General features: G+C 38.5%; 2 protein-coding genes across 2 annotated transcripts in view; one reads left to right on the forward strand and one right to left on the reverse strand.

Moving 5' to 3' along the window:
• GTF2F2 (general transcription factor IIF subunit 2) overlaps positions 1-24,589 on the reverse strand; it is an 87,563-nt gene that overhangs the window by 46,378 nt on the left and 16,596 nt on the right. Inside the window, exons 5-6 of the mRNA XM_055701592.1 lie at positions 23,306-23,344; positions 177-258 (exon numbers count right to left, since the gene is read on the reverse strand). Coding sequence (XP_055557567.1) covers positions 177-258; positions 23,306-23,344 — 121 coding nt within the window. The remainder of the gene's footprint in view (positions 1-176; positions 259-23,305; positions 23,345-24,589) is intronic.
• Positions 8,925-10,499, forward strand: KCTD4 (potassium channel tetramerization domain containing 4). Its single transcript, XM_005433233.3, has one exon. The coding sequence runs from the start codon at positions 9,274-9,276 to the stop codon at positions 10,045-10,047; it is 774 nt and encodes a 257-aa protein (XP_005433290.1). The 5' UTR covers positions 8,925-9,273; the 3' UTR covers positions 10,048-10,499.

Raw genomic sequence — 24,589 nt, forward strand, 5'->3', positions numbered from 1 at the left:
GCCCTGCAGCCTTCATTCCCTCCCTACAGTAAATCCACCCTAAAAGCAAGAACAGTTCTGATCCTGTATAAATCCTGCACGAGATCATGGTAACTGAAGTAGTCCATCCCTAGTAAGGCAATAATAAAAGCATCAAAGTCAGTATCGCATATCCATTTGTAATAGAGCACTCCTACCTTTTCAGTTTCATATAATTTTCGCTAGCTGCAGGTCTGCATTCAGCACGTTGCACCACTATTCCTTCCAAGGAAAGTTTATCTACAATGAAAAAAGCAAAGCAAAGCTGGACATTAAAATAAGATTCACCAACATGGTCAACATTTGAATTATTTTTCACTAACAAAGCGTTTAGTAAACATAATGTAATTTAAGTTCTCAAGTTCTAAAATCTCTGCTATTTAGACACCGAAAAAAATAAGCAGGAAAAACATAGTTGCACAGCTGCTATCACCTAGACTTCTTTATTTTGCCATCAGATGTTTTACATATTAAGAATGAATCACAAGGACCAAATTTTAAATAAGAGATGGTAACTGTGCAGTCCTCCTTTCTCTAGATTGTTGCACTCAGGTTATCTAAGAACCATTTTCTGGAAAGAGGCATTGAATACAGTCAGTGACCATGAAAAAAAAAATAATCTACAGAGAACCTGATCATCAAAGTATCCAAAATTAGTGGAAGACAAAATGAGAGCTAATTATATCCCTACCCCCAGAAAAAGAGTAACCCATTTTCATCTTACTACAATAAAGAAAGGGTTCACTAAAGAAGCACGATGAAATAAAGTAATAATACTACTCACGCTGACACTTGGGGAAAAGAGATAAAAACTTGTGGTTAGTAATCTAGGAGATCACATACTAAGTTTATAGTTAATACTGCTCTCTGTTACATTCACCTCTAACACAGTCACTTTGTATTACAACGTGAACACCTTTTTGCCTAAAGCAACAACTACCAGAGCAGTACGATAATACCAGCCTGCTCCGTAAAGGTGGAAAAGCCTAAAAATTAAAAGCAACTTGATGTAGGAAGGAAGAGAGAAGCAACGGTGGGCAAACACCTGCTTCTCTACTACAATGCTCTAGTACATAATGTGTGCATGGGGGGTGTGATTACTATGAAATATTACTAAATCTGGAAATCTAAGTCTGCTCTCCCTGAATAATGCAGAGAGTGATTACTTCGACACCATGTATTTTGAAATTATTTAATCTAAAATTTCTTGGTTTGATTGAAACTAAATCGTTGAAAGGAATTAGAATGCCATACTTTTCTCAGTAGTTCTGAATGAAACAAAGAAAACTTGATTAAACCACTTCTGGTTTTACAGAGTCCTAAGGTTTATGGTCAAGAGAGACAACCTGGCAAATTTGTCTGACCTCCTGTGTATCACCAACAGATAAATTTTACCTTCTTTCTTCTGTATAAAACCCAGTAACTTACGTGTGGCTACAGCGACTCTAATATTGCTGCTGAATTTCTAATATGAATTTGGCTTCAGCTTCTAGCAGTTGATTCTTCTTATGACTTTCTATACTATGCTAAAGGGCCTTTTAGTACCTCATGTTTCCTCCAAGTACTTACACATTGTAATCAAGTCACTTATCAATCGTATTTTCAATAAGTGAAGTAATTCATGCTCATGAATTATGTCCCCACAAGGCATTTACGCCACACTTAAATCAGTCTTGGGTCTCTTAGCTACACCTTGTTCAATCTTGCAATGACATTCTAAGAATATGGAGACCAGAAAACAGATGTAATTAATACTATTGTACTGGCCTTACCAAAACCATGTATGGAGGTTAGATAACAGATACAGGAGCTGGAATTTCTCTCACCTCACTTCAGCCATCTCAAGGTTATTCAGCAGAATCTCTGAATTCAGCTGAGAGAGGGAGGAAGGGAGACTTTCAGAAGAAAATTGGTCCCATCTCTTTTAGGATTCAATGATGGCCCTGTGCTGGTGGGGTTTTTTGAGTTTTGGGTTGGGTTTTTTTTGTGGGGTGTATGTGTGTCTGTCCCATGACTGTTCTTCATGTTTAGACAGCTAAAAATGGGTTAAGATCAATTTGTCTCTAAAAATCAAGCTCTGTGGGTTGATGGAGCTCACTGGCTATTATATCACCAATACATTTATTCTGAGTCTTTTCTAAGCCTCACATTTTACCTGCGCACTCTGCATTCCCTGTTCCTAAGTGTATAATTGCCTTTGTCTTGATTAAAATGCATTGTCTTTAACCAGATTCTGTGAATTGAGTGATCTCAGTCACACCATGACAGTCCTGTCATAGTTATTCACTATCTGACCAGCATTCGTGTCAATCATGACACATTTTATAAGCACTGATTCTCACTTACTACTGTCCCTCTTGCTAATCCTTGAGGAAGCCCTTCAAACTCCAGCCCGAGTGGCTTCCTACTGATACTTACCTTCTGATAACTGCCAGCCAGTTTTTAATCTTGTTCTGTGCTTGCTATTATTTTTTTTTTTAGACATAAATCAGAACATCACAAGATTCTAAATTATGTGCAATACGAAATGGTAAGCAGGCTGCAAACACGCTGTTACTTTAAACTTGTAATCTCCGAAATAAACAAAATTAGGTTTGTTTGACCAGATAAACCTTTCCATAAAGCCACATTTGCTAGCATTCATTATATTTCTGATCTTTTCTACCTTTTTAACTCCATGACAGTTTTTCCATTAGTTTCTATGGTTCAGGTTCAAGGCTAACTAGCCTACACTCATCTGAGCCATCCAGCCCAACTTCCCGAACACCACACATGCTGCTATCAACCTCTCTGCACCTGGCACAATTTTCAAACTATTCTTGTTTAAAGAATCAGGATCAGCGAACCAGATAGCTCCCACACACCAACTATTTAGGAAATGAACCTGCAAATTAAACATGCTTATCCTTAGTAATATCTTATCTCTGATGTCTTGGCTAATGCCCTCTTTTAATTACCATTGATCAGATTTAGCTTTTTTTAGTTCCAGTCACTTTACAGTACATGGCTGCATGCAGTCTTGCAGCTAAGCTAGGCTGCTGTCAAAGCTCATCCACTGTCCAAAAGCCAAGGTTTATGTCCCACTTCCCCTGGATCCTCTTGGGGATTTTAACACATCCAGAGAATCTAGCAGGATAAATATGCAAAGATGCATGCAAACCTCTGGATACAAGACTGTAGTGGGGGAACACAGTTTCTACTCCCTTCTCAGCCTAATTAGCCCCCATTCACCAAACTCAAGTTCCAAGACTTGGGTCCGTCTTCACTCACTGCAGGACCAGAGCTGCAATAAAAAGACACCCAAAGCGCCACATGTCTGCCTTGTTATTTCCATAGTCACATCAGCTAGAAGCCAAATCACTAAGGCATGGAAGTACCAATTCCCTGTTAAAAATACCTACTCAAAATAAAGCAGTAGTACAAGATAAATGAATAGGTCTGGAAGACTAGCTAAGACCAGTGATCAGAAGGGAAAACAGACATTTTGCCAAGCACCTTATACTCTCCGTTGCCCTATGTGGAGTGGCAGGTACAAGCACACTGCGAGTGCAGCTCTGGACAGGCTGGTCTACATAACCTATAGCTTCATCATTAGCTGCCAAATGTGTGCTCACCCTGATCTCCCTGCCTGAATGCCCCGGTGCCAATTCATAAAGGAATTTCAACTGTTGGCTCTTCCAATGAGATGACAGGGAGACACGCTGTGGAGACACTGACTCCAGCTTCAAATCCTGCTAACAATCATCATCAAATGAACAGAATGTGGTTAAAATGCTTAAGGCAATCTTAATAAATTCACTGAGGAGAAATTCACTGGCATTGTGTAGAAGATGGTCTGATAGGGGGTGTTTTTTTGATTGGGTGGTTTTTAGTTTTGGGTTTTGAGAGAGAGACAGAGAGAGAGAAAAATGGACAGGCTTGGAGATTTTTAATGTATTAGTTTTCTAGTCTGACTGCACCCAGCTCCAATTTCCAGCCGCTGGATCTTGTTAAACCATTGACTGCTAAGTTGAAGAGCCTGCTATGAAAGTATTTCTCCCATCCAAGCACTTATGTACTCTCCACATTGATCAAGCCTAATAAAAATAAATCATGTTTTCTTGAATCTTCCATTAGGCCTATTTTTCAGCTTCTTAATCATTCTTATTGGCCTAAGAAAGTTCAGTTCATGAACATCTCTCCCAAGACACTGTCTCTCACAGCCAGACTTGACAGCACATAGGATAGGATCTAGAGTTTACCAGCTCCTGCTCTTTGTGAGCAGTGCCAGGGAAGTAGGAGATGAAGACCTGCCTCAGAATGCACAATCCCCAGGCAGCAGAAAAAGTGGAAGAAAGTGCAGTAAGGACAGGCTATGGGCATGCATGCCTCCAGCTCCTCAGCAGGCAGAAGTTGGGCTGTTGCTTCCCAGCATCCAAGTCAGAAGCCCTGGTAGTTCCCGCTACCCACTGATACTGCTGTACAGCTTCCCAGGCTACTGCACGTGATGGCTGGACAAGAGGCGGCCCCCTCGTCCTATACCAGACCTCAGCTCTGCTCTTCCAGATGAGAGGCGTTCTGTGGCACCTCTCTTCCATTCAAAGGGCAGCCTCAAGACTGGTCCCCTTTTCAGGCCACCCTTCCCTGGTAGCTGCACAGCTAGAGAATAGTATCACCTGGTCTTCACTTGGCACTCCCTTACTTAGGTAACCAAAGATACATACATTTGTTTTACTGCCCACTGCACACAATGATGACCTCACGTTTAGTTGCCAATAGCGTTTCATTATACGTAGGACAGAGCTGCCCTAATCCTCCTGCAAACATATGTACTGCAAGCCCTGTCTAGAGCGTATTCCTGGGCATATAAACTTCATATTTGGTCACGTTAAAATGTTAACCTAACCATCTATCTAAATGGTTCTGCATCAGCAATGTATCTCCTTATTGATTACGTTCTCAGTCTGTATCATCTCCAGACTTCATCAGTAACTACCCCCTTCTTGATCACTGACTAAAAATAAATAGGACCAAGAACCAAACCACAGCAACATTTTAGTGATAGCTCTCTGCTTAACATTTTGCCAGCTTGAAGCCTGCAGATAATTTTTGTATAGTTAAATGAAAGGGAAACTAATACAGTATATACTATAATTCAAAATGACAAATGAGACATATTGGAAGATTTAATAGAAAAAAGCATCACCTGCTTTGCTGAACAAATTGTAATCAAAAAAAAAAAGGGGAAACCTTTTGGCACAATCCATTTTCCCTCCACCCACATTGATTAATATCAGATTACTCTCCCTTAATTTTTAACTGCTTGACTTCCAAATCAGATGTCTTACTGGGTTTTGTACAGTCCCTTTTTGTTTTTAAATACCTGGGCCATCCAATTCACCTTTCAAATACTGGCACCGCATTTTCTTTTTCAGTTTTGTAGAACTGCAGTGCTGAAAAATTATTTAAAATATCAACAGCAACTGTTGAGTTTCTCAGACAGCTCTTTTAAAAGTCCTCAATGCAAATTGTTCAGACTTGCTGATTTGAAAATCTTCTATTTTAATTAGAGTGTAGAGCTTGTCTTCAATAGCTGTTAATCAATGTCCTGGAGTTATTATTGAAATGAGAATGTCCATGCTACCAACACTGTGAGACAGTAGCTATTGAATGGTTTAATTGTTCAACAACCTGGCCAATCTTCTGTATCACAACATTAAATAACTACTAAATTGCCTCAATAACCCAAACAGATTTCATTAGCATGGCTTCCTAATACACTTCAAAAATTCTCTACCTCTTATAGTTGAGATTTTTCCTCCTATCCTTTTGTACTGTAATAAATAAAAGTAGCTGTTTTCTGTAACTCCAGTCATTTTTACTGATGGTAGACTCTCAGTGAAGCTGATGCTGTTCGGACATGCGAGTAAGCTGAACCATTGGTAAAGCACGAACTTTCCTGTGGTGTGCTCTAGTTTAGTGTGCTCAAGCTTCCAGACCAGGAGGTTCAGGAGAAGTGTGAAAGCTGAGGAGTAAAGTTATTTTCCAGAAGGAAACATGTAGGACAGAATGAGGAGCAGATGCTTATCCCCCTCCTCCTTGGATTTGTTCTCCTGTGTAGCTGACAGACACCAGCACTGCGTTTTCAGTCTCCAGGACAGCTTGTCTGACCAAGAAGAAACTGAAAAGCTCTGTGGATTGCCCTCCTGCTGCTGCCTTAAGGGTGACTAACTTGGAAATGGGGTCCTACTACTACCACCACTCTCTTGTGTGCAAGAGCATGTAGTATATTTTGACTTAATCTGGAACCAAAACAACATCCTTTCAGTTGCTGGATTCCACTGTTACTCCTTACTTGAATGGCCAGTCCCAGCATACAGGTGACACTAACAATTTGTAAAGCAGCAGTCACTTCAGGATTGCTAGCTACAGACACTGGCAGGCAGGATACTTCAGCTGGTTAGAGCCAGCATGGGAGAGCACGCAGCAGCAGGTTGCTCTGTCTCAACGCAAGTGGGAAGCCAGAAGACCCAGGATGCAGTGGGTACATCTCAGCTATCACTGGTGCACAACACAAAGACTCTTGGAGCACAAGAATGGTCAAAGTCTCCAACTAGATTGCAAAAAACACTTGTATGCTTTTACCAAAACGAACATTTCGATGATCTTCCAGTGCATGGACAAAGGGACAGATAAAAGAAAATCCAGTTCCTCTAGGCATAGCTACACCTTCAGAAAAACATGAGCTATAGGAAACCACTGCACTGAAACTACATGCACTGCAATACCATATGCATCACCAAGTACACAGGAAGAACAAGGGCTCTTTGGAAAAGTAGTCTTGTAGTATGGCACAGAAAATGGAAAATTTTCACAAAGATATGCCAGGCTTTAATTTTGTGTTACACATGACTGTCAGTTGCAGTGAAGTAAAGTTGCATGGGTTTGTGGTGATGAAAATTTTACAGCAGCCCTACACTTCTCAAGTCTCAAAGGTTTAAATGTAAATATTCATGATCTCCACAGAGTACATTTTCCACATCAAATCAATCCTGAATATTTTATCATACAAACCACTAAAATGATTTTGCATGATCTTTCAAAGAATACTTACTCGTTCACAAAAGTGGAAAACTTCAACTGCAAGTGTTAGAACGTTGAGAAGATGATGAGCATGAAAAACTAAGTGAGCAGATACTGTTCTGTAACTGCTGTCGCTTAAAACGTAGACAGCTTAGTTGGCCACAAAAAATTACGTATCTTTTACAAATCCCAGCTCTCCTTGGAAATCCCTGCTTACTACTGCTAGGACATTCCTAATTCACCTTCAAAGTATTTCAAGATCCCTGTATAACATGACTGAACCACAGAAATCATTCTCTTAGGGTCTAACAGCCACTAAGACCGTTCAACATTGTAGCTATGCAGAGTTTAAGCACATTAACTGAGTTTCCCATCAGTCAACAATAAAATTAATTTGAATGGTGTCTCCTGTAATGGCAAAAAAAAAAAAAATATCATACTTGAAACTAATTGGCTCTTATTTTCTCAATTATTCACCCAATAATTGTCAAAGGAGTTAATTCTGAAAAAAGCCCAAATGTGTAAAAATTAGAAACTCATTGAAATCTCTTTGACTGAAGTTATACTAAACATATCAATGGCATCAAAGAGTTAAAACTAAACCCATGACTAATTCCTGATAAATCAAATCTAATGAATAATATCTGCTTAATGTATCACATATAGGAGCAGAAAAATTCAGCTTGTCAGTGCTAGGGATACTGTGGCAAGGAGAATAGTAAGTAAAAAGAAGTGCATTTATTTCTACTAGATTCAGTTTTAATTAATATTACAGTGATGACTCTACAGTATCGATAAACAGCCTTAGAGACAGTGAAAGCAGTAGAAATAAAATATTTAGAAATAGAGCAGAAGAATAATCTGACTTTTCACTGCTAACCAGGCAAAGCAGGAGACATCTACCTGTAAAGTGAAAAATATATCTTGAAAAAGATGGGACCTCCTCCCCAGGTCCAGCCCAAGGTAAGTGCCTGCTCCCGCCCGTGCTGGGGAATGCATGCTGCAGCTCCCACCGCTTCTCAAGGAAATACACAGAGATGTGTGAAGAGCTTTCCCTTTCCTGCTCCAGGCTGAAAATGTTTAAAGGGGAAACCTTTTTCTAAGAGGCAACCGAGAGGGAGCCTTAAAGCACAGATTCATGGAGAGAAGACAGCCATTTGATTCAAGTGTGCTCTGCTGATGTTTCCCCCTCCCCATACCCAAGTGTTGCTAAGCTATAATGTTATGTGATGTTCAAAGCTATCTGTAGGCACACTAACCCTTTGTTCCACAGGGCAGCTGATTTACTTCTATCGAGAAAGAACAAACTGATGCTAGATAGCCTTGGAGACTTAAAAAACATCACCAGTATAAATAGTAAATCCCCTCTCCAAAATGATTTTTATTTATGGCACAGAGAAAGGCAAAAAGCAAGACCTAATCAGGCTGTGGTTCTTACGTTGGCGCGGATACTCCCATTGACTGCAAATGGAAGCTTTCATCTCACAAACTTAAAACAGACCAACAAGTCCTCAACATCACTTCCAGGTTATCTTCTGTGAAAACAACTTACCACCGTGCATGTGTCTGATAAATGAGGAATATGTATGTGCATGCACTCCATAGATGACACCCCCCTTGTACAGACAGGGACACCTTTCCTTTCACTGCTGTCCTGCTGTATGCATCAGGTACTGTAATCAGTACTAAAAAATGTGAAAAGATGCTTTGTGAAAATTAAAATCCTTGAAACATAAATGAAGCTACCTGTTTAACACTGTAAGCACTAAACATGATTTGGCCAGCTGATACTTCAAATATATCTTAAAGTATTAAAAATAAGGTGTCTTTTAAAATAGTAGTATGCATTTCTGTGAAGAAGCCCCAAAATGACAAAAACTTCTTAAGAGTTAAAGGAAAAAAAGAGACAAACAGTTGTTATACCCTTCTTCCCTTATACAGTTAAATGCAAATTCTCTTTTACAGTCATATTCCTGATATCTCCCTGCATACACAGCTGATACGCCACCTACTGCAAACCCGAGCTGACAGTCGCAGCAATGCTAGCAGCATTTCCATTCCAACATCGTGCCGGAGCTGAATAAAGGTGCTTTTTGGGAAAAAAAAAAAAAAAAAAAAAGAAAAGAAAAAAAATCTCTTTGCAAGCTGACAAGAACAAAGCAAGATAGCTGGCTTTTTGTCCTATCTTTGATAATGGAGAGAAAAATAAACAGAAGAGAAAAGGAATGTGAAGAAAAACACAGCAACTCCGAAGGCTCTGAGCAAGACAAGGACTATAGAACGTCTCTGATTACTCTGAATGTTGGTGGCTATCTATACATCACACAAAAACAGACACTAACCAAGTATCCAGACTCTTTTCTGGAAGGAATCATAAATGGAAAAATAATGTGCCCGTTTGATGCAGACGGTCATTACTTCATAGACAGAGATGGACTCCTTTTCAGACACATTCTCAACTTCCTCCGAAATGGAGAACTTCTCCTACCAGAAGGGTTTCGAGAAAATCAACTTTTGGCACAAGAAGCAGATTTTTTCCAGCTTAAGGTACTCTCGGATGCAGTGAAATCACGGTGGGAGAAGGAACAGCTAGCATCTCGAGAGACTACTTTCCTGGAAATAACTGACAGCCACGACCGTTCACAAGGACTTAGAATCTTTTGTAATGCTCCTGATTTCATTGCAAAAATAAAATCCAGAATTGTACTGGTGTCCAAAAGCAGGCTGGATGGATTTCCAGAGGAGTTTTCAGTATCTTCAAATATTATTCAATTCAAGTACTTCATAAAGTCTGAAAATGGTACACGACTGGTACTGAAGGAGGACAACACCTTTGTCTGCACCCTGGAAACTCTTAAGTTTGAGGCTATAATGATGGCTTTGAAATGTGGATTTAGACTGCTGACCAGTCTGGATTGTTCGAAAGGGTCAATCGTTCACAGTGATGCTCTTCATTTTATCAAGTAATCACAAAGGCAAAGGAAGCGAGCATGCAGCCAGTAAACCTCCTTGACTTGCAGCCTCCTGGCATCACAAATAATGTATCTAACTAGCTTTGTACCACAGAGCTCGGCTGCTAATCAATTGATGTGAGCTAATGGTATGTAAATCTCATAATGACATCCATCTCTGGCTTACTTAAGCTGAATGAAAATTTTATGCCTGAATTTAATAAAAATTATCTGCTAAACATTGTAAACACAGATTGAATGCTTTATGCTATTTGTAATACATGTTTTCTCGATGCAGTCTTTCAACCAGAGAGTGTAGCTGAATTTTTGTGTACTTGTATGACTAACATGCATACACCTAACTGCTCTGAACAGCAGTGAGAGTATTTTCATAAGCAGGCTTAAAATATGTTTTGCTTATAACATTCAGAACAGATTTTAACTGGAATAAATTATTTTGAATGTTCATTAGTATTTATGCTAATCTGCTAATCTATTGTACTGAATTTGCAAAAATTGAGATTGCAAGAGAGTTTAGAATTAACCAACTTGATTTTAAAGTTAAATGATTTCTCAAATCACGTAAAACCAAATTTATAGCTGTGTTACTACACCAATAATAATTGCCAAAACATGTAAATGAACAAAATAAGGAAGGGGGTGGGGGGGGTGGGGGGGTGTTAGTTCTATTATGGGAGATTAGTTGCATCTGCACAGAATGTTAAATTTTCTAATTATATATACATGTCAAATGGCTAATAAAAATACTTGACATAAGGTTTCATACAACAGGTGTCTAGCAATGACATCCCACAATGCTAAAGTCACTATTTCCTACTAATAATTTGTGCTCGTAAGGACAGGCAAGGAACAGAGCTCTTGCTTTGCACAATGGCTTACCAGAAGCAACTAGTACTATTAGTTTTGAATACACCACCCACTGGCACCTAAGATGCACCACTTTAATAGAAAAATACCTTCTTTCTCCTCATATCCACTATTTATCAAATCTTTCCATTTATATTTTAAACAAATTTTTAATAGCATCTATGGAACAACTGTAACTAATTTAACCACAAGCATTTCTAATTTAACCACTCCACAAAGGTGGACTGAAAAATCATCACATAAGGCAAAAAGAAGCTGCACTAACTCCAAGTTTAAGCTTTGTCCATAACTGAACCCAACCATCATTCACAGTTCACATGAACCCAAAATTCAAATAAAATGCTATTAAAGACAAAACAACCAAGTAGTTTCTCAACTTCCCCAAAACATCAGTATAGGAAAAAATATTAAGGATGTCAACAAAATGCAATACACTCCATACTGGAAATGACGACCAAGGAAAACAGCTAACACAAGACAGGCTGAGAAGTTTTATTGCACATTTCAGAAACAAATCCATCCTTAGTAGTAGTGGCCAGGAATGTAAATGCAAGTTCTACTTATCCTTCAACACAAAATTCTATGTCACTTGTAACATACAATAGGTGGTATTAACTAGGTCCCCCGCTAGAGGTGAATTGGGAGAGGAAGACTACATCTCCAGACCAGGTAGCAGTGACTGGAACATATTCCAGTGTGATTTTATCAAATGGAGAAATCCAGCCTCTCCAGAATACTCCGTCAGAATGATCCCACTGTCTAGAAATGACAAACTTTCCTATCCAGTCTCCATGTTACAGGCTTACAGATCACAAAAGATGTGGTTCTAAGTGGAACTTTTTCAAACTGAATTATTTAAAAATCAGATCACTCTACATTTCAGGCACACAAGCTGAAGAACTGTTCACGTATCCCAAAACTTCTCTGAGTTTATCTAAATGCATTAACTACCTACAAACAAAAGACATATAGTAAAATACAGTTCTTTACATAAAACATCACTGTGTGTCATCCTCCCTCCTTTCCCTAGCCACAAGTTATTTTCAAATTGGTATCTTCAAAAAAAAAATCTGCATTAACCACTAATCTTGTACATACAAGAATCTGTAAGACTTCTGTGAGAAGTAAATGTGAAAGCTCCCCTAAAAGAAGTCTAAAAATCCTGCTGATCTTCTAGGACAAGAACTAGAAACACCATCACACAGAATAATTACATGAAAAGCCCTTTATGCACACACAATTCTCTACATGAGCAAGAAAAAGTGACAAGACAATCTAAAAAAGCTCCATAACTGATCTACAAGTTTTAAAGAAGCCTGTTCTTAGTGCTGTCAAATACACAGCCTGCATAAGCACAGAGTCTGGAGGAGGCTGTTGCTCCTAGGATGTCAAATCATCCGTTTTCACTTAAACACTTTTGGTTATAACCTTCACTTGTAATTGATCTTTGATTGAGATTTAAAATGTCATTGCAGTTGAAAATAAAAAAGAAAAATACCAAAAATCTATTTTGATTTCAAACAATCAATATACTTACACATTAATCAAAATATATTATGGTTGCTTGCTTTTCAGTTGGGCCCTTATAATGCCAAACATCAAGGAAATGTTAGCACTTCATATCAGAAAGCAGTACTAGTTTTTCATCATAGCATGACTTCCCTCATGAAAAAGCAGTACAGAACTGGACGGGTCTGCATTTATTGTAGAAAATACTTTTAAAACATAAGCTATTCACAAGCTGGTAACCGTGGGTAAAATTCAAACTATCTGAAACATCTTCTAAGAATATTCTATAGCTATTCTTAAAAGATTTACAGGAAGGCTTTTATTTGCCAGGCTTTTGGTTCAGAGTACCTACTTCCCTCAACCTATGAAAAAGAAAGAGAACCTGAAACCTCTTTTTCTTCTTTTTTTTTTTTTTTTTTTTTTTTTTAAGTGAAAATGTACATCTCTAATCATTAGTAAAAATAAATTCTGGTGGTGTTCTATTTTTCTTATTTAAAATTCAGTGTTTCATTACCTTAAATACTGTTCACTGCATTTAAAAAAAATGTTTCTGTGTAAATAATACTGACATCTATGGTATACATGTAAAGTCACCTGCTGCAACACTAACTTCAATCTTGTCTTCTTTTCCCATTTTCATGAGCATCCATACATTTTCACAGGTGTCAGGGTTTGAAATTTTAATATGCCATCTCTGATTGAAGGCACCTCACTCAGCTGTTTGATTGACACAGCAGAAACAGAAGATAGATGAGGGTAAAAAAAATTATTCTCTTCCCTGTTCACATTGAAGAAATCCACAACTATGTGGAACCACACCATATCAGTTATAATCAGACACTTCAAACTAGTTTGAAACTTGAATAATTTTACAAACCAGCGGGGGTGCATGTCTTCCTTTGGTATATGAACAAAATGACCACATAAAACCTCCATACTATGAATAATGTTTCGTTTTTACTCCACAAATATACTAAAGATAAATATATTTTGCATATGTTCAGTCACTTATGTGGATACCTGTGCTACACCACTGTAGGGTGTGCCAGAAAAGGTACCCAGTTATAGATCAGTTACTTCTGTCTTCTCTTCCAAGGTTGGAAATTTCACATTCAATACTACTATGACAAGGAGAAAGCCACAAAATCAGGTTCTTAAGTCTGAAGTACTAACAGTTGTTCTAACAACATTTCTTAGAATACGATGTGCACGTGAAGTATTTCTACTCCTATTTTTCTCATCAAGACTTGGGTTACAATGAACTTACTGGAACAGTCCTACAAGCAGGGAGGAACAACAATTTCCATAATTTCTCTGATGATCTTCAATTGCTTGTAGGTGTACAAAGGAGCGTCCTCCCCCTTCCCCAAGGAGGCACTTAACCTGCTCCCAGGCTCAGTCAGCTCTACTTCCCTCCCTGCCTGTTTTCTTGGGTGAGAAAAGGGACCACCATGCAGAATGGACAGAGAGAGTTGAAGGCAGGACTGACCCCCCATACACTACAAAAAAAATATCCTTGCCTCTATTAATTCCTTGAATGACTGCTCATGAAAAAAATATATATAGCTGCCCAAAAGACCAAAATACCCACACTTGGATGCCCAGCATTTCCATTGGTGGAGGAGAAGCCAAGGGCTCTTTTATCACACTTGGCAATGCGCTGGCATGGGTACCAACTATTTGGTTTACACATAGGACAAAATCTAAGACTGGCTGCACTACATCAGATCAAGGTTTGACTAGCCCAGCATCCCCTGGTGACTGTGAACTGTTTCCACCTCCTGATCCTTCACATCTCTGGGCAGAATCCCCATTTTTGATCCTTTGACCCTCACAAACTTCCCCTTATCTTGTTGCCCACCTCCTCCCATCAAACAACTACTTTTCATTTTTCTTTCACCGCACCCCTCCCTTTCATCAGGCAGGTTCTGGGGCTTTGTTAGGTATGCGCAGGAAAGAATATAAAACCAGAACAAACATATATGATGCTCCCTTGAAGTATTTCCTCAGTCTCCAGCCACTTACTGTCCAGTGATTTCTAGAGCCAGATGTGGCTTCTGGAGGTAGCTTTGATGCTGTGAAATACACAGGCTGTGCAACATCAAATTACAGCTCCAACTCTTCACCTACATCACCTGCTCACCCACTGACCAGTGTTTCACAGCATCATAATTGCACTATTGACATTTTCAAATAGTCATGTCTTATTTTCAATTGTCTTTTTGCATTTGTGCCTATTACAACTGTGTAAGTGACAATTGGTCATTTCTTTTCTACAGTAGGTAATACTTCTCTAGATCCTAAAGGGGGGAGGGGGGGAAATTACATCATCATTTGCAGCAATCAGTGGCATTATTATTTTCTCCTCTTACATAAAAGCATTACAAGGTTTCCATTCAATAAGATGAGAACAGCTTAAGAAAATGATCTTCCTCCTTCTCTCCCCATTAGTATACAAGCAGAACAAGGGCAGGCAACAAATATTACAATTTAATAACAGCAGTGCCTCGACCATTAATTTATTTGGGTAGAAGGGTCACATTGCCCTAATTCTGTTGACTAATGGATTGGGGATAAAGGGGCAAGTTAACTTGGGTCTATGACAAAATAAATATTATTTTCTTAGGCTATAATTATTTTATCTTTGCTAAATAACTACTGCCTAACCCTAATTTTGTCTTCTGTCCCACAACACAGGGGAGCAATTCTTAGATTGACAGGAAAATGACTATTAGTTAAAAACATGAAGGTATTTTCATATGAAGAGACAGGCTTGCATAGTTTACTAGGCTGAAACAAAAGCAATTGATATGGCCCAAGAAATTTAAGACTAGAAAATTCACATTATGGTTTTTGACGTAGGCATTCTCTAAGTCCTACATACTTACAGGTATATTACAGGGAACACTGTCTCAAAACATTGTCTCTATAAATCATCATAATTCACAATAAAATGCCAGAAAACAAGAAGTGCAGCAGGCACTGGGGAAGGTAGGAGGGAGATGTATGATGACACCTGAGGAATGTGGATAGGCAAGCACTTGGAAGAAGAAAGTGCAGCTGCCTTTCTGAAAGAAATTGCATAATATCCTGTAGAACTAGACAGTTGATTTCTTCTCCTAAGAATGTGTGTAGTAGGAGTACCACACACAGCTAAAGCAACAGTCTCCTAAAAAGCTGTTTCTATCTGCAATGATAACAGTTTAACATCATTGCCATTATCATTTAACACTACATTGTTCATTTTAAGCTTCACAAAAGCATACTGCTCTGCCATTTCAGAAACAAAACCATTCACAAAGCTGGTACAATAATTACAGCTGTAAACGGCAGCTACTCATTTAAAACACTGTTAGGACATGATGACATGCAAGTTCAACATGTTAAGGTTTCAAAATCAATTAGAAGATGACTGTTATGAATTGAGCCATTCTGAAGATCCGTAAACTTCTGATAATGTTAAAACTCACTACAGTATTGCCTGTGTGGTGTGACTTTGGGGGACATAATCTTCATTTATAGTGAGTTCAGGAAACCCTCCATCTTTCTGGACATTAAAGGGAGATTCCACTAGTTGCACTCCCAAGCATTATTTCAGTTACCTGAAAAACTAGATCTCTACACTTTTCCAGGATACATTTGTTTTTTGCTTTTGACACCACACCACTCCAAGCTTTCAACAGCAGCTTTGTTCCCGGTATGGAAAGCTTGGCCAAAAGGAGGCAGCAGGTTTTCTTGCTCACGTCTCCTGAAGGGAGATTCAGTCTCCAGCGTAAGGGGGTGGCACTTCACCAGCCACAGGAGCACACACCAAGGGGATGAGAGTTCAGATTTAATAGCCCAAGGCTGCTTGCTAGGGAAATCCCCCAGGAAGATGAGGATCCAAGGAGCTTGCTAGAGCCATGGACCTGATGCTCAGGGAAGCCTGCAGTGCTGCAGTCCCCAAGCAGTGAGGACGGGGAGGGAGCAGTGTGGCAAAAGAGCCTACAATACCCGAGTACCTAGAGACAAAGAGAAGGGCCAATCAACTCCGTGTCGGTGACCATCACCTGAGGGTCTTGGGTTTATGGAGGTGGCAGATGACCACGTAATGCAACACTGAGGTTGTACAACACAAGCAACATCTAATTATCCTGAAATTACTAAATTAAAAACAAAAATTGAACAAAAAAAACCCAAAACCCAAAATAAATTATTTTGGTTTGTCGTATGTCAGATTTCAGAGAGGAAATTTTATTTTTTTGCAGCAGGAGTCAGAAAAATTCACTTAAAAAAAAATTTGTTAATAGAAAACCTTGAGCTACAAATCTACTGCTGCAGCTCTGCAGAAAGCTGCTTGTTAACTCAGAGGAGGTTCTTGATTCTGTACCATAGTGAACAGATGAAGAAAAAGAACAGGTCAGAGGTGGGTACAGACACTCTCAATTAAGAAGAAAAAATTAAGCAAACAAACTATAGCAATGAACAGGCTAAGCATCAAAAAATGTAAACAGAACAAACAACTATAACACCAAACCCAGTCATTTATTGCCTCTCTACTACTTAAATAAAGCCTTCGGCAAGTATTAGGGATAAAGCAGTACATTTTCTCAATGCTAAAACTAGTAATCTCAGAGGAGACAAATTTAAGGTCCTGCAAGCCAGGCTGACAAGAATCAGCTAAACAGAGAAAAAGGTACTCTCACGTTAGGAGTCATATCAATACTAACTTTATCAAACTGAAGAGCAAATACTACTCTTTCCCAACAGGGCAAACATCTGACATGTAGGCTATTTTATGCCTTACATGAAGATAAAAGCCCGCCTCTATAAGACTTTTCTGCCATGCAGATAATGATTTTAGGGTTTGCCCACAGACGACAGTGCAGAAATCCCTAAGACAACCTGTATGAGTAAGACAACATGCTGTAATGCAGCTACATGTTATTCCTGCTCCTATATCACAGCTGTTGGCAAGATGCTGGGGCTGGAAACCTCAGTAAGAGCACCAAATGAGCTCTGCTAGATTGTTTCTAGACTCAAGCATACAGAAAGCTCAGGTCGTACCGTGCTGCAGCCTCCAGTGCGCTCAGTGGCAGTTAGCAACCTTAAAACAGCTGCTCTTGCCTTTGCCTTCATTGCTTCTCCCCTCAGAAGTTAATTCCATGGTTAAAAGTAAGAAACTTCAACTATCCCTGATGCAAGCAGTGTAACAACAGTACAGAAGTGGGGGAAAAAAAACAAAGCATGAAAAAAAGCAGAGTCTGAGAGTAACAGCACTGAAGGTCTGCTTGCTCAGTGTCGTGACTCCAGCAAAGTAGCCAAAAGCAGATATCCATGAATCATAAAACCATAGAATCATTTATGTTGGAAAGACCTTTAAGATCATCAAGTCTGAAAGAAGAATGAATGAAGCCTAAGGACAGAGCAGCCATGCATGATTCTCCTACTGGGTATGGATCCCAGTGCCTACCAGGCTTTTGTGGCTTGGGGTCTCTTAAATCAGATGTCCTCTCAATCTCAGTACCCTTCGGTGGATTACCTTTCACATATCTCTTTGGTGTCCTCTAAGGTCATGTAAGCTTTTAGCAAATACCACCTTCACATCCACATCTTCTGGCAACGAATTCAATAGCTCAATTACATGCTGAGTGCAGAACCACCTCTTTTTATTTACTTTGAAACTGCTTCCTGCTAGCTTTACATCTGCTACATGCCAGTCTTGTACTGGCCAAGGCAGCAAGCATTTGATCTCCCTCTGACCCTTTGATCCATCGTTCAAGGCTCTAATTTGCAATACGGCAAAGGTCTGAACGCATCAAATGTGATCGTGCTGGTAGATGGGTGAACTGCAATAATCAGCAAAATCCCTCACAGAAGACAAACACAATTTGTGGAGTCATGATCTGCAATGCCAAGCACAGCTGAAATTCCTGGAATTTCTCGAGAGTCAGAAGGGAAAACCAAGAACTCTAATACAAGCCAAAAGCATGCTTCTGCTTAGTGTAATACTTTGACAAGCTGGATGTGGACACTGCTGAAGGACAGTAACAGGCGCATAGGATTAATTCCCACTGTTTTATATTGGGTTCTATTCCCAGGATAGAGACTGCATGACAACAAATACATCGGTGCTGCTCAGGCAAACAGAAATGTTAGAATATTCATACAGTATACTAAAATAAATAGCCGGACCCTAAGGACACAAAGGCCATTTATGCAAGTTCCTAAAAATTTTAACGCCAGTTAGTGCTGACCTACATCAAATCCATACCCTTTTTGCTGTTCGACCAGTGCGCCTTCCCTTTTTCTCCACAATATTTATTGCAACCAGTATGATAGACTTTGACTACATATACCTTAAAGCAGGAATTGTTGCTTCTTTGTGTGTTTAACAGCTACAAATGGAGTCTCATTAATGATTATGGCTCCTAGAAAACTACTAGGAAGCCTGTATTTAAAGTTTTGTTGCATTTATCTGTCAACAGAAATAGTTATATTTCCAAGACCAAAATTGTTTCTGTGGCTTGAAAATGGCAGATTCCGTAATTCAGTTATCTTCAAGACTGACTTTTGAGCTAGTATATAAATTAAGAATTACTGGTTTATTCCTCCTGAAGATCATTTTTCAGTTAGTTTCACTTTTGAAGTATAATAAATATACGTTAGCCACTTTGAAGAGGATGAAATCAAATGTGCATTTAGCAGCTTTATACAGTCCTGTGTCGTCATGTTAAGAACTCTGTGCCTTTAACAAAGAACTGCTGATTTTACCATATGCACTTCAGTGTTTATCAAAGTGCTTACACTGAATTTATTTTAAATAAATTTTAAACACATGTATTTTCACCACCTGAATTTTTTATGTTGCAACATCAAAAAAATGAAGCAAGTGTGATCTACAGACAGTTGAAGTGTTGTATATGTGTGTATGCAGTCAAATATGTACATTCACAACTGGCAACACTTTAATACTAGGTTCACACTACATTGTCTGCAGCAGCTCAGATAACTTACTCCTTTTAACCAAAGCCAAATCAGAAATGGTCCCAATGGTGCCTCTCCCTTCCTTAGAAGGCATTTGTACTACTCACTGGCAGGTTTACAGAAAAGAGATGACTAATACCTTGTCCAAATGCATGTTAAGTACTGAAGGCTGCTATTTGCTATAAACTTACATAAAAGGCTTCAAGAAATAACATTTGGATACAACAGTAGTTCAATTGCCTTACAGAAGGTTCAGGAATTGCAACCAGCAGGTTGCACAAAACACTCCCTGGCGAACCCCTGAAGAAAACGGTGCATCTGTAGTTTGTGTACAGAGCTGATACACTCACCTCACCGCCCCCCATCCCCCTGACACCAATACTATACTTTCAAAGCTACCTTCTCAGAGCTTAGGCAACATCATAATCCATTGCTGCCCCGGGAACTTTCATTTAATGCACTTCCAAAAGGACAGTATCCAATTACATTTGTTCCTACAGGTGAATGCATTTGTTTACCGTATCATTCTCAACAGACTACACAGGCTCAGGGCAGCAGCTTCTGGGGATTTTTATTGGGCGGGGGGAGAAGGTCGTACTTTAACTGGCACAAATGCTTGGTTTTCACAGCTTCTGTCACCACTGACAGCACTTACAAGTAGGTGCAAGCAAGGTCATAGGCAAACAGGAGCTACACACACATATTTGGGTTTAAATCCAATGCTCATCATCATACAGGAACAAGGAGAGCCAATTCTCATTTCTCTTTTTCTTTAGCTGAGTGTGTAATTTGCTTCCCTCCTTTCACATTTAATATAAACCAGCCTTCAGGCACTAAACAACATTGGTTGAACCACTAAGCACTGTTTATCACAAGCACTAATCAAATAGGATTTCTGTACAGAAAAAGTGATCTAAAATGATAACATGCAAGAGGAGCTCAAAATTAGTTTAAGTAAACTGGTTTCACTTATGTCTTCATTCCCGAATATTTTGACCCTAACCATAGCATCATTCAAGATATTATGGATGCTAAAGGTTTACATGGACTCAACCAACAGGGATACTTCATAGAAGGAAAATCCATGAGGCCCTGTTAAACAAAACACCATCACACCTGGCTCTGGATCTCCCTGACCAGTGAATCACTAAAGGCTGGAAGAAGTATTCTGGGGAGGTATCACTATGCTTTCTGCATTGTTCTTACACTCTTCTCAAGGCATCTGCTATTGATTACCACTGAGGAAAGGATACCAGCCAGATTATCTTTGGTGGGACCCAGTATCATGTTGTCTGTCTCCAAATAATATCCAGTAGCAATGCTGGTACTATCTCACCTGTTGGGATGTTGTAAGCCACTTACCAAAAATAAATGTGATTAAAAATGTCATACATAATACTAATGATTTGTGACATAAGAAATTCTGAAGACTGACAACACCCTCCTAATGTAAAAATGTGGGGGAACTTTTAAAAGAATATAAATAATATTTAGAAATCCTTTGATTTATCTCATTTACTGCTTTTACTTACTTTCTAACTACAAATAAACCTTAAATATTTTTATTACAGAAATACCTAAAAGCAGTCATTAGGGCCTTGTTATGCTAAAATGCTACGTAAATACATGAAAGACATCATCTTTGCCTCAAAAGTACTTATTGTAGGCCAAGATAAAGTAGATTAACAGCAAAATGGAGCACTCAATCTGAATTACTTGTGAGGCAGCCTGGAAAAGGTCATCTGAGTTCTGTGATGATTTTGAGAAAAAAAGCACATAAACACAACTGATGGCTGAGAGCCCTCCTTTAAATGCTCCAGTGTAAACCAACTATCACCACTCAGAAACTGAATCCACAACCAGCTTGATTCCATCAAGTGGGTTTAGCACTCATCTTCTCAGCATATTTAAACAGCCCCCAGCATACAGTAATTCATTCTTCTGGCCGAAGCAAAAATACAAACAATTGAACATGTGACCACCTTACAGAATATTTGCGGAACAAGGAGACACCATGAGTGAAAAGCAGACAATTCAACCATTCCAATACAAACTGAAACAGAATAACCCCCCCCCCCCCCGGAAGCCAAGCAAAACTAAGGCTGCATCCCTGCAACTAAAGATCATCAGAGACATGCAATATAAGTATCAAAATACTGATTCATTTTAACAGTTAAACCCTCAAGATCTGCTTTACATGAGACATCCCACAGCAGTGAGTCTCAGTTTTCAAGTGGCATAAAATACTAATCTCTAGAAAGCAGCCCTTCATAACGTTAAAACCACACCACAATTAACATATAATCAGAGCGAACAGGTTTTAACAAGTAACTGTGAAAAACTGCAAGCTATAAAACACACCTTGAATTCAGTAAGTCGTCAGACTACAACATTTCTAGCACCAGTCTTTTGACATGCTTAAGCCAGTGTAACAAAAAGCACCTCAATATTACGAAGAATTCCCTCCTAGAAAAAACAACCCCCAAACCCTACTCCTAGCCAGACACAAAGTACACACTTTCAACAAGATCGAACACTGAAATGCAATTCAAATAAAAGTATTAGAAAAAACAGACATCTCCATGTTAAAGTGTTCAAAAAATTACGTTGAAGAAGACATTTTGAAAACCCACTAGCATTAGTCTTATGTTCAGGAATTGGTCTCTAAGCCAGGCCCATGAGACTCTTTCCAGTCCATCTGCTGTCTCTGCCACTCCCAAGTGCCAGCCCAGTCCCAGTACTGTTTAATCTGTGTGCATGAGAGGTAATCCTACTGACAAAACAGATTTACCTATATATTTTATATTAGATGTGTCTGGTTTCCAAGGTTCATGGGCCCTTACTAACAAACAGTTGCACTTATCTGTGCTAGTACATCAATGATATTTTTGTAACATCCCTTTAACAAAAGCAGAAAAGGGGATTTTTATTAAACATTACTTGACACTGTAAGATTCTCATGCTGTTGTGTACCTGTCCAGGAATTTCAGTAACATAAGCCCAAAGGATTTAGCAGAAGAGAAGGGAGCAGGCTAGGAACACAGAGCCTTGACAGTTCTGCTGGAGCTGCTGGGGAATTGTACTTGCACGTACCTATGTTAGAATAAGACTTCCTGGACTGCCTCCTTCAGAGGCTGTAAAGGAAGCCTGCACAGACTAGCTCAGACCTGAAATAAAATCTTTAGATTCTGAAGGCTGATATCCTATATGATATAAGCATGTTGCCCTTTTCACAAAAAAATACCAAAGGGCAATACTTCTATTGACTACTACGAACTGTGTAAAAAAACCACTTTTACTATAGCAACGGCAGTTTGAGATGCACCCTCAGAATTTTTACTGTACTTGAGACGTCGTTGGACTGACTAATATGTAACTGGCAGGTAATAACCAGTGAACTAGCCATTTTTCACTCTTTCGAAAGAACTTATAATTCTTTCACAAGAAAACTTTTTTCCATTAGAAAAACAGAATAAAGTACAGTACTAGAAGACTACTTTTCTGACTACTTAGTCTATGCAATTAAAATCAAATAACAAAACATTTGGAAATTTGCTACAAACTTTCCAATCAAGAGGAAAGAATTCAAACTAAAAAATACAATGAACTTAAAAAAAAACAGTTGAGAAATAAAAAAAATTAAATATTTAAAATAACATTCCAAGGAACATTACATTTCTAAAGCTTTCCCACATCATTTATTCCCTTTCTTTTACATAACAAATATTAATAATTTAAGCTTTTGGTTGCAGCAGAGAATCAGTTTATGAAATCATTTTTCAATTTTATGAAATTCTACTCTAGAAATGTAACAAAAAAAGACTCCTTACCAATTTCTTGATAAGTAAAACTGAAAAGCTGCAGTCATAATTAATTTTCGTAGTGTTTCAAAAAAAAGCATCCATACTTACCAGCACTGCTGCTTTCAGATTTTTCTTCCGGTTGGCTTTCTGGAAAAAAAAACAACCAAATGAATAAAAAAGGGAACATAACATTTCTGTATTGATTATTTGAAATTACATGTAAAAAGTGGATTGCAAAGAAAAGAAGATGATAAATTATGATAAAATCATAATCACTGGATTTGATTAATGTTTATAAATTTACCTTCTGAAGGTACCTTTAGTGCCCAAACTCACAACTTAAAATGAGTGCCCAAACTCACAACTTCCATTACACCTCTGAGCTCTGCAAGAATGAAGTTACACATCTGTACAAAATCAGTAGTACGATTATGCTTAAGCAACAAATAGTATCTATTTATCTCACTGGTCAGTCTAGACAAATGAATATTATTTTTATATATAAAAAAATATAATCAAGGTTCTGCAAAAGAATGCTCTTAATTGGTATTAGGTAATTTTTTTAACCTGATCAACCTCTCCTTTACCCTTTCTGCAGATCACACAAGAATTTATCTTTTCAGTCTTTTCCCTTTCTGATCATTGGCCCTCAAACGATACTATAGCCCAACCTGTTAAGTACAAAAAATGCACATAATCAGAAATGTCTCCTGTTCCACAAAGCAGAGAATCAATGTATGAAGGAAAAACCTAGGCACAAGTGTTGCAAAGTGACTTGCCAAAAAATTATCATTTGGGTGAATGGTAGAGTCCGATTCAGAAACAGCTTTCTGCATGACATTCCAATCCCACATTTCAAGAAATGGCAGCCAGCGAATGTATTTTGGTAAACTGAGTTCTAACATCTACCAAGCCCTATGAAATTAATCCCCTACATAAAATTATCAACCTAAAATTTGACTTCTCCTCCTACATTTCTCCTTTTCACACATCTTCTAAGGTAAAGAATAAAAAGAACATTTTCATTCATCTGAAATACGGTTTAAAATGGTAATATTCATCCTTAGCTTTCAACTCAGACATGTCACAACTATCATTACGGGCTATTTATTTACAGATGAGAGCGAATTACTGCTTTAACTCAGATAATAATTTTTGAGTTCAGTTAGTTTGATCATTTTTGCCATTTACAGGCTGGGCATTAACTGAACTGAAAACCTGCAATATTTTACAAAACCTTTTTTCTTCCACTGATTCTTTCTAGTTTTCATGGCTGATAGCCCTGTTTTCTCATTGAGATGGCTGACAGCCTGAGAACTAATGCAAATGGAAAAAGCAGTATCTCACAGAGCCTTCTTTCTTTCCCAGTAGCTGTCATTAGTCTTAGCAGCT

This window comes from Falco cherrug, chromosome 2, assembly GCF_023634085.1.
Source record: "Falco cherrug isolate bFalChe1 chromosome 2, bFalChe1.pri, whole genome shotgun sequence".
Lineage (NCBI taxonomy): Eukaryota > Metazoa > Chordata > Aves > Falconiformes > Falconidae > Falco > Falco cherrug.

What these genes read in the sequence shown, in the direction of transcription:
- KCTD4 (XM_005433233.3), top strand. Translation starts at nt 9,274, where the DNA reads ATGGAGAGAAAAATAAACAGAAGAGAAAAGGAATGTGAAGAAAAACAC.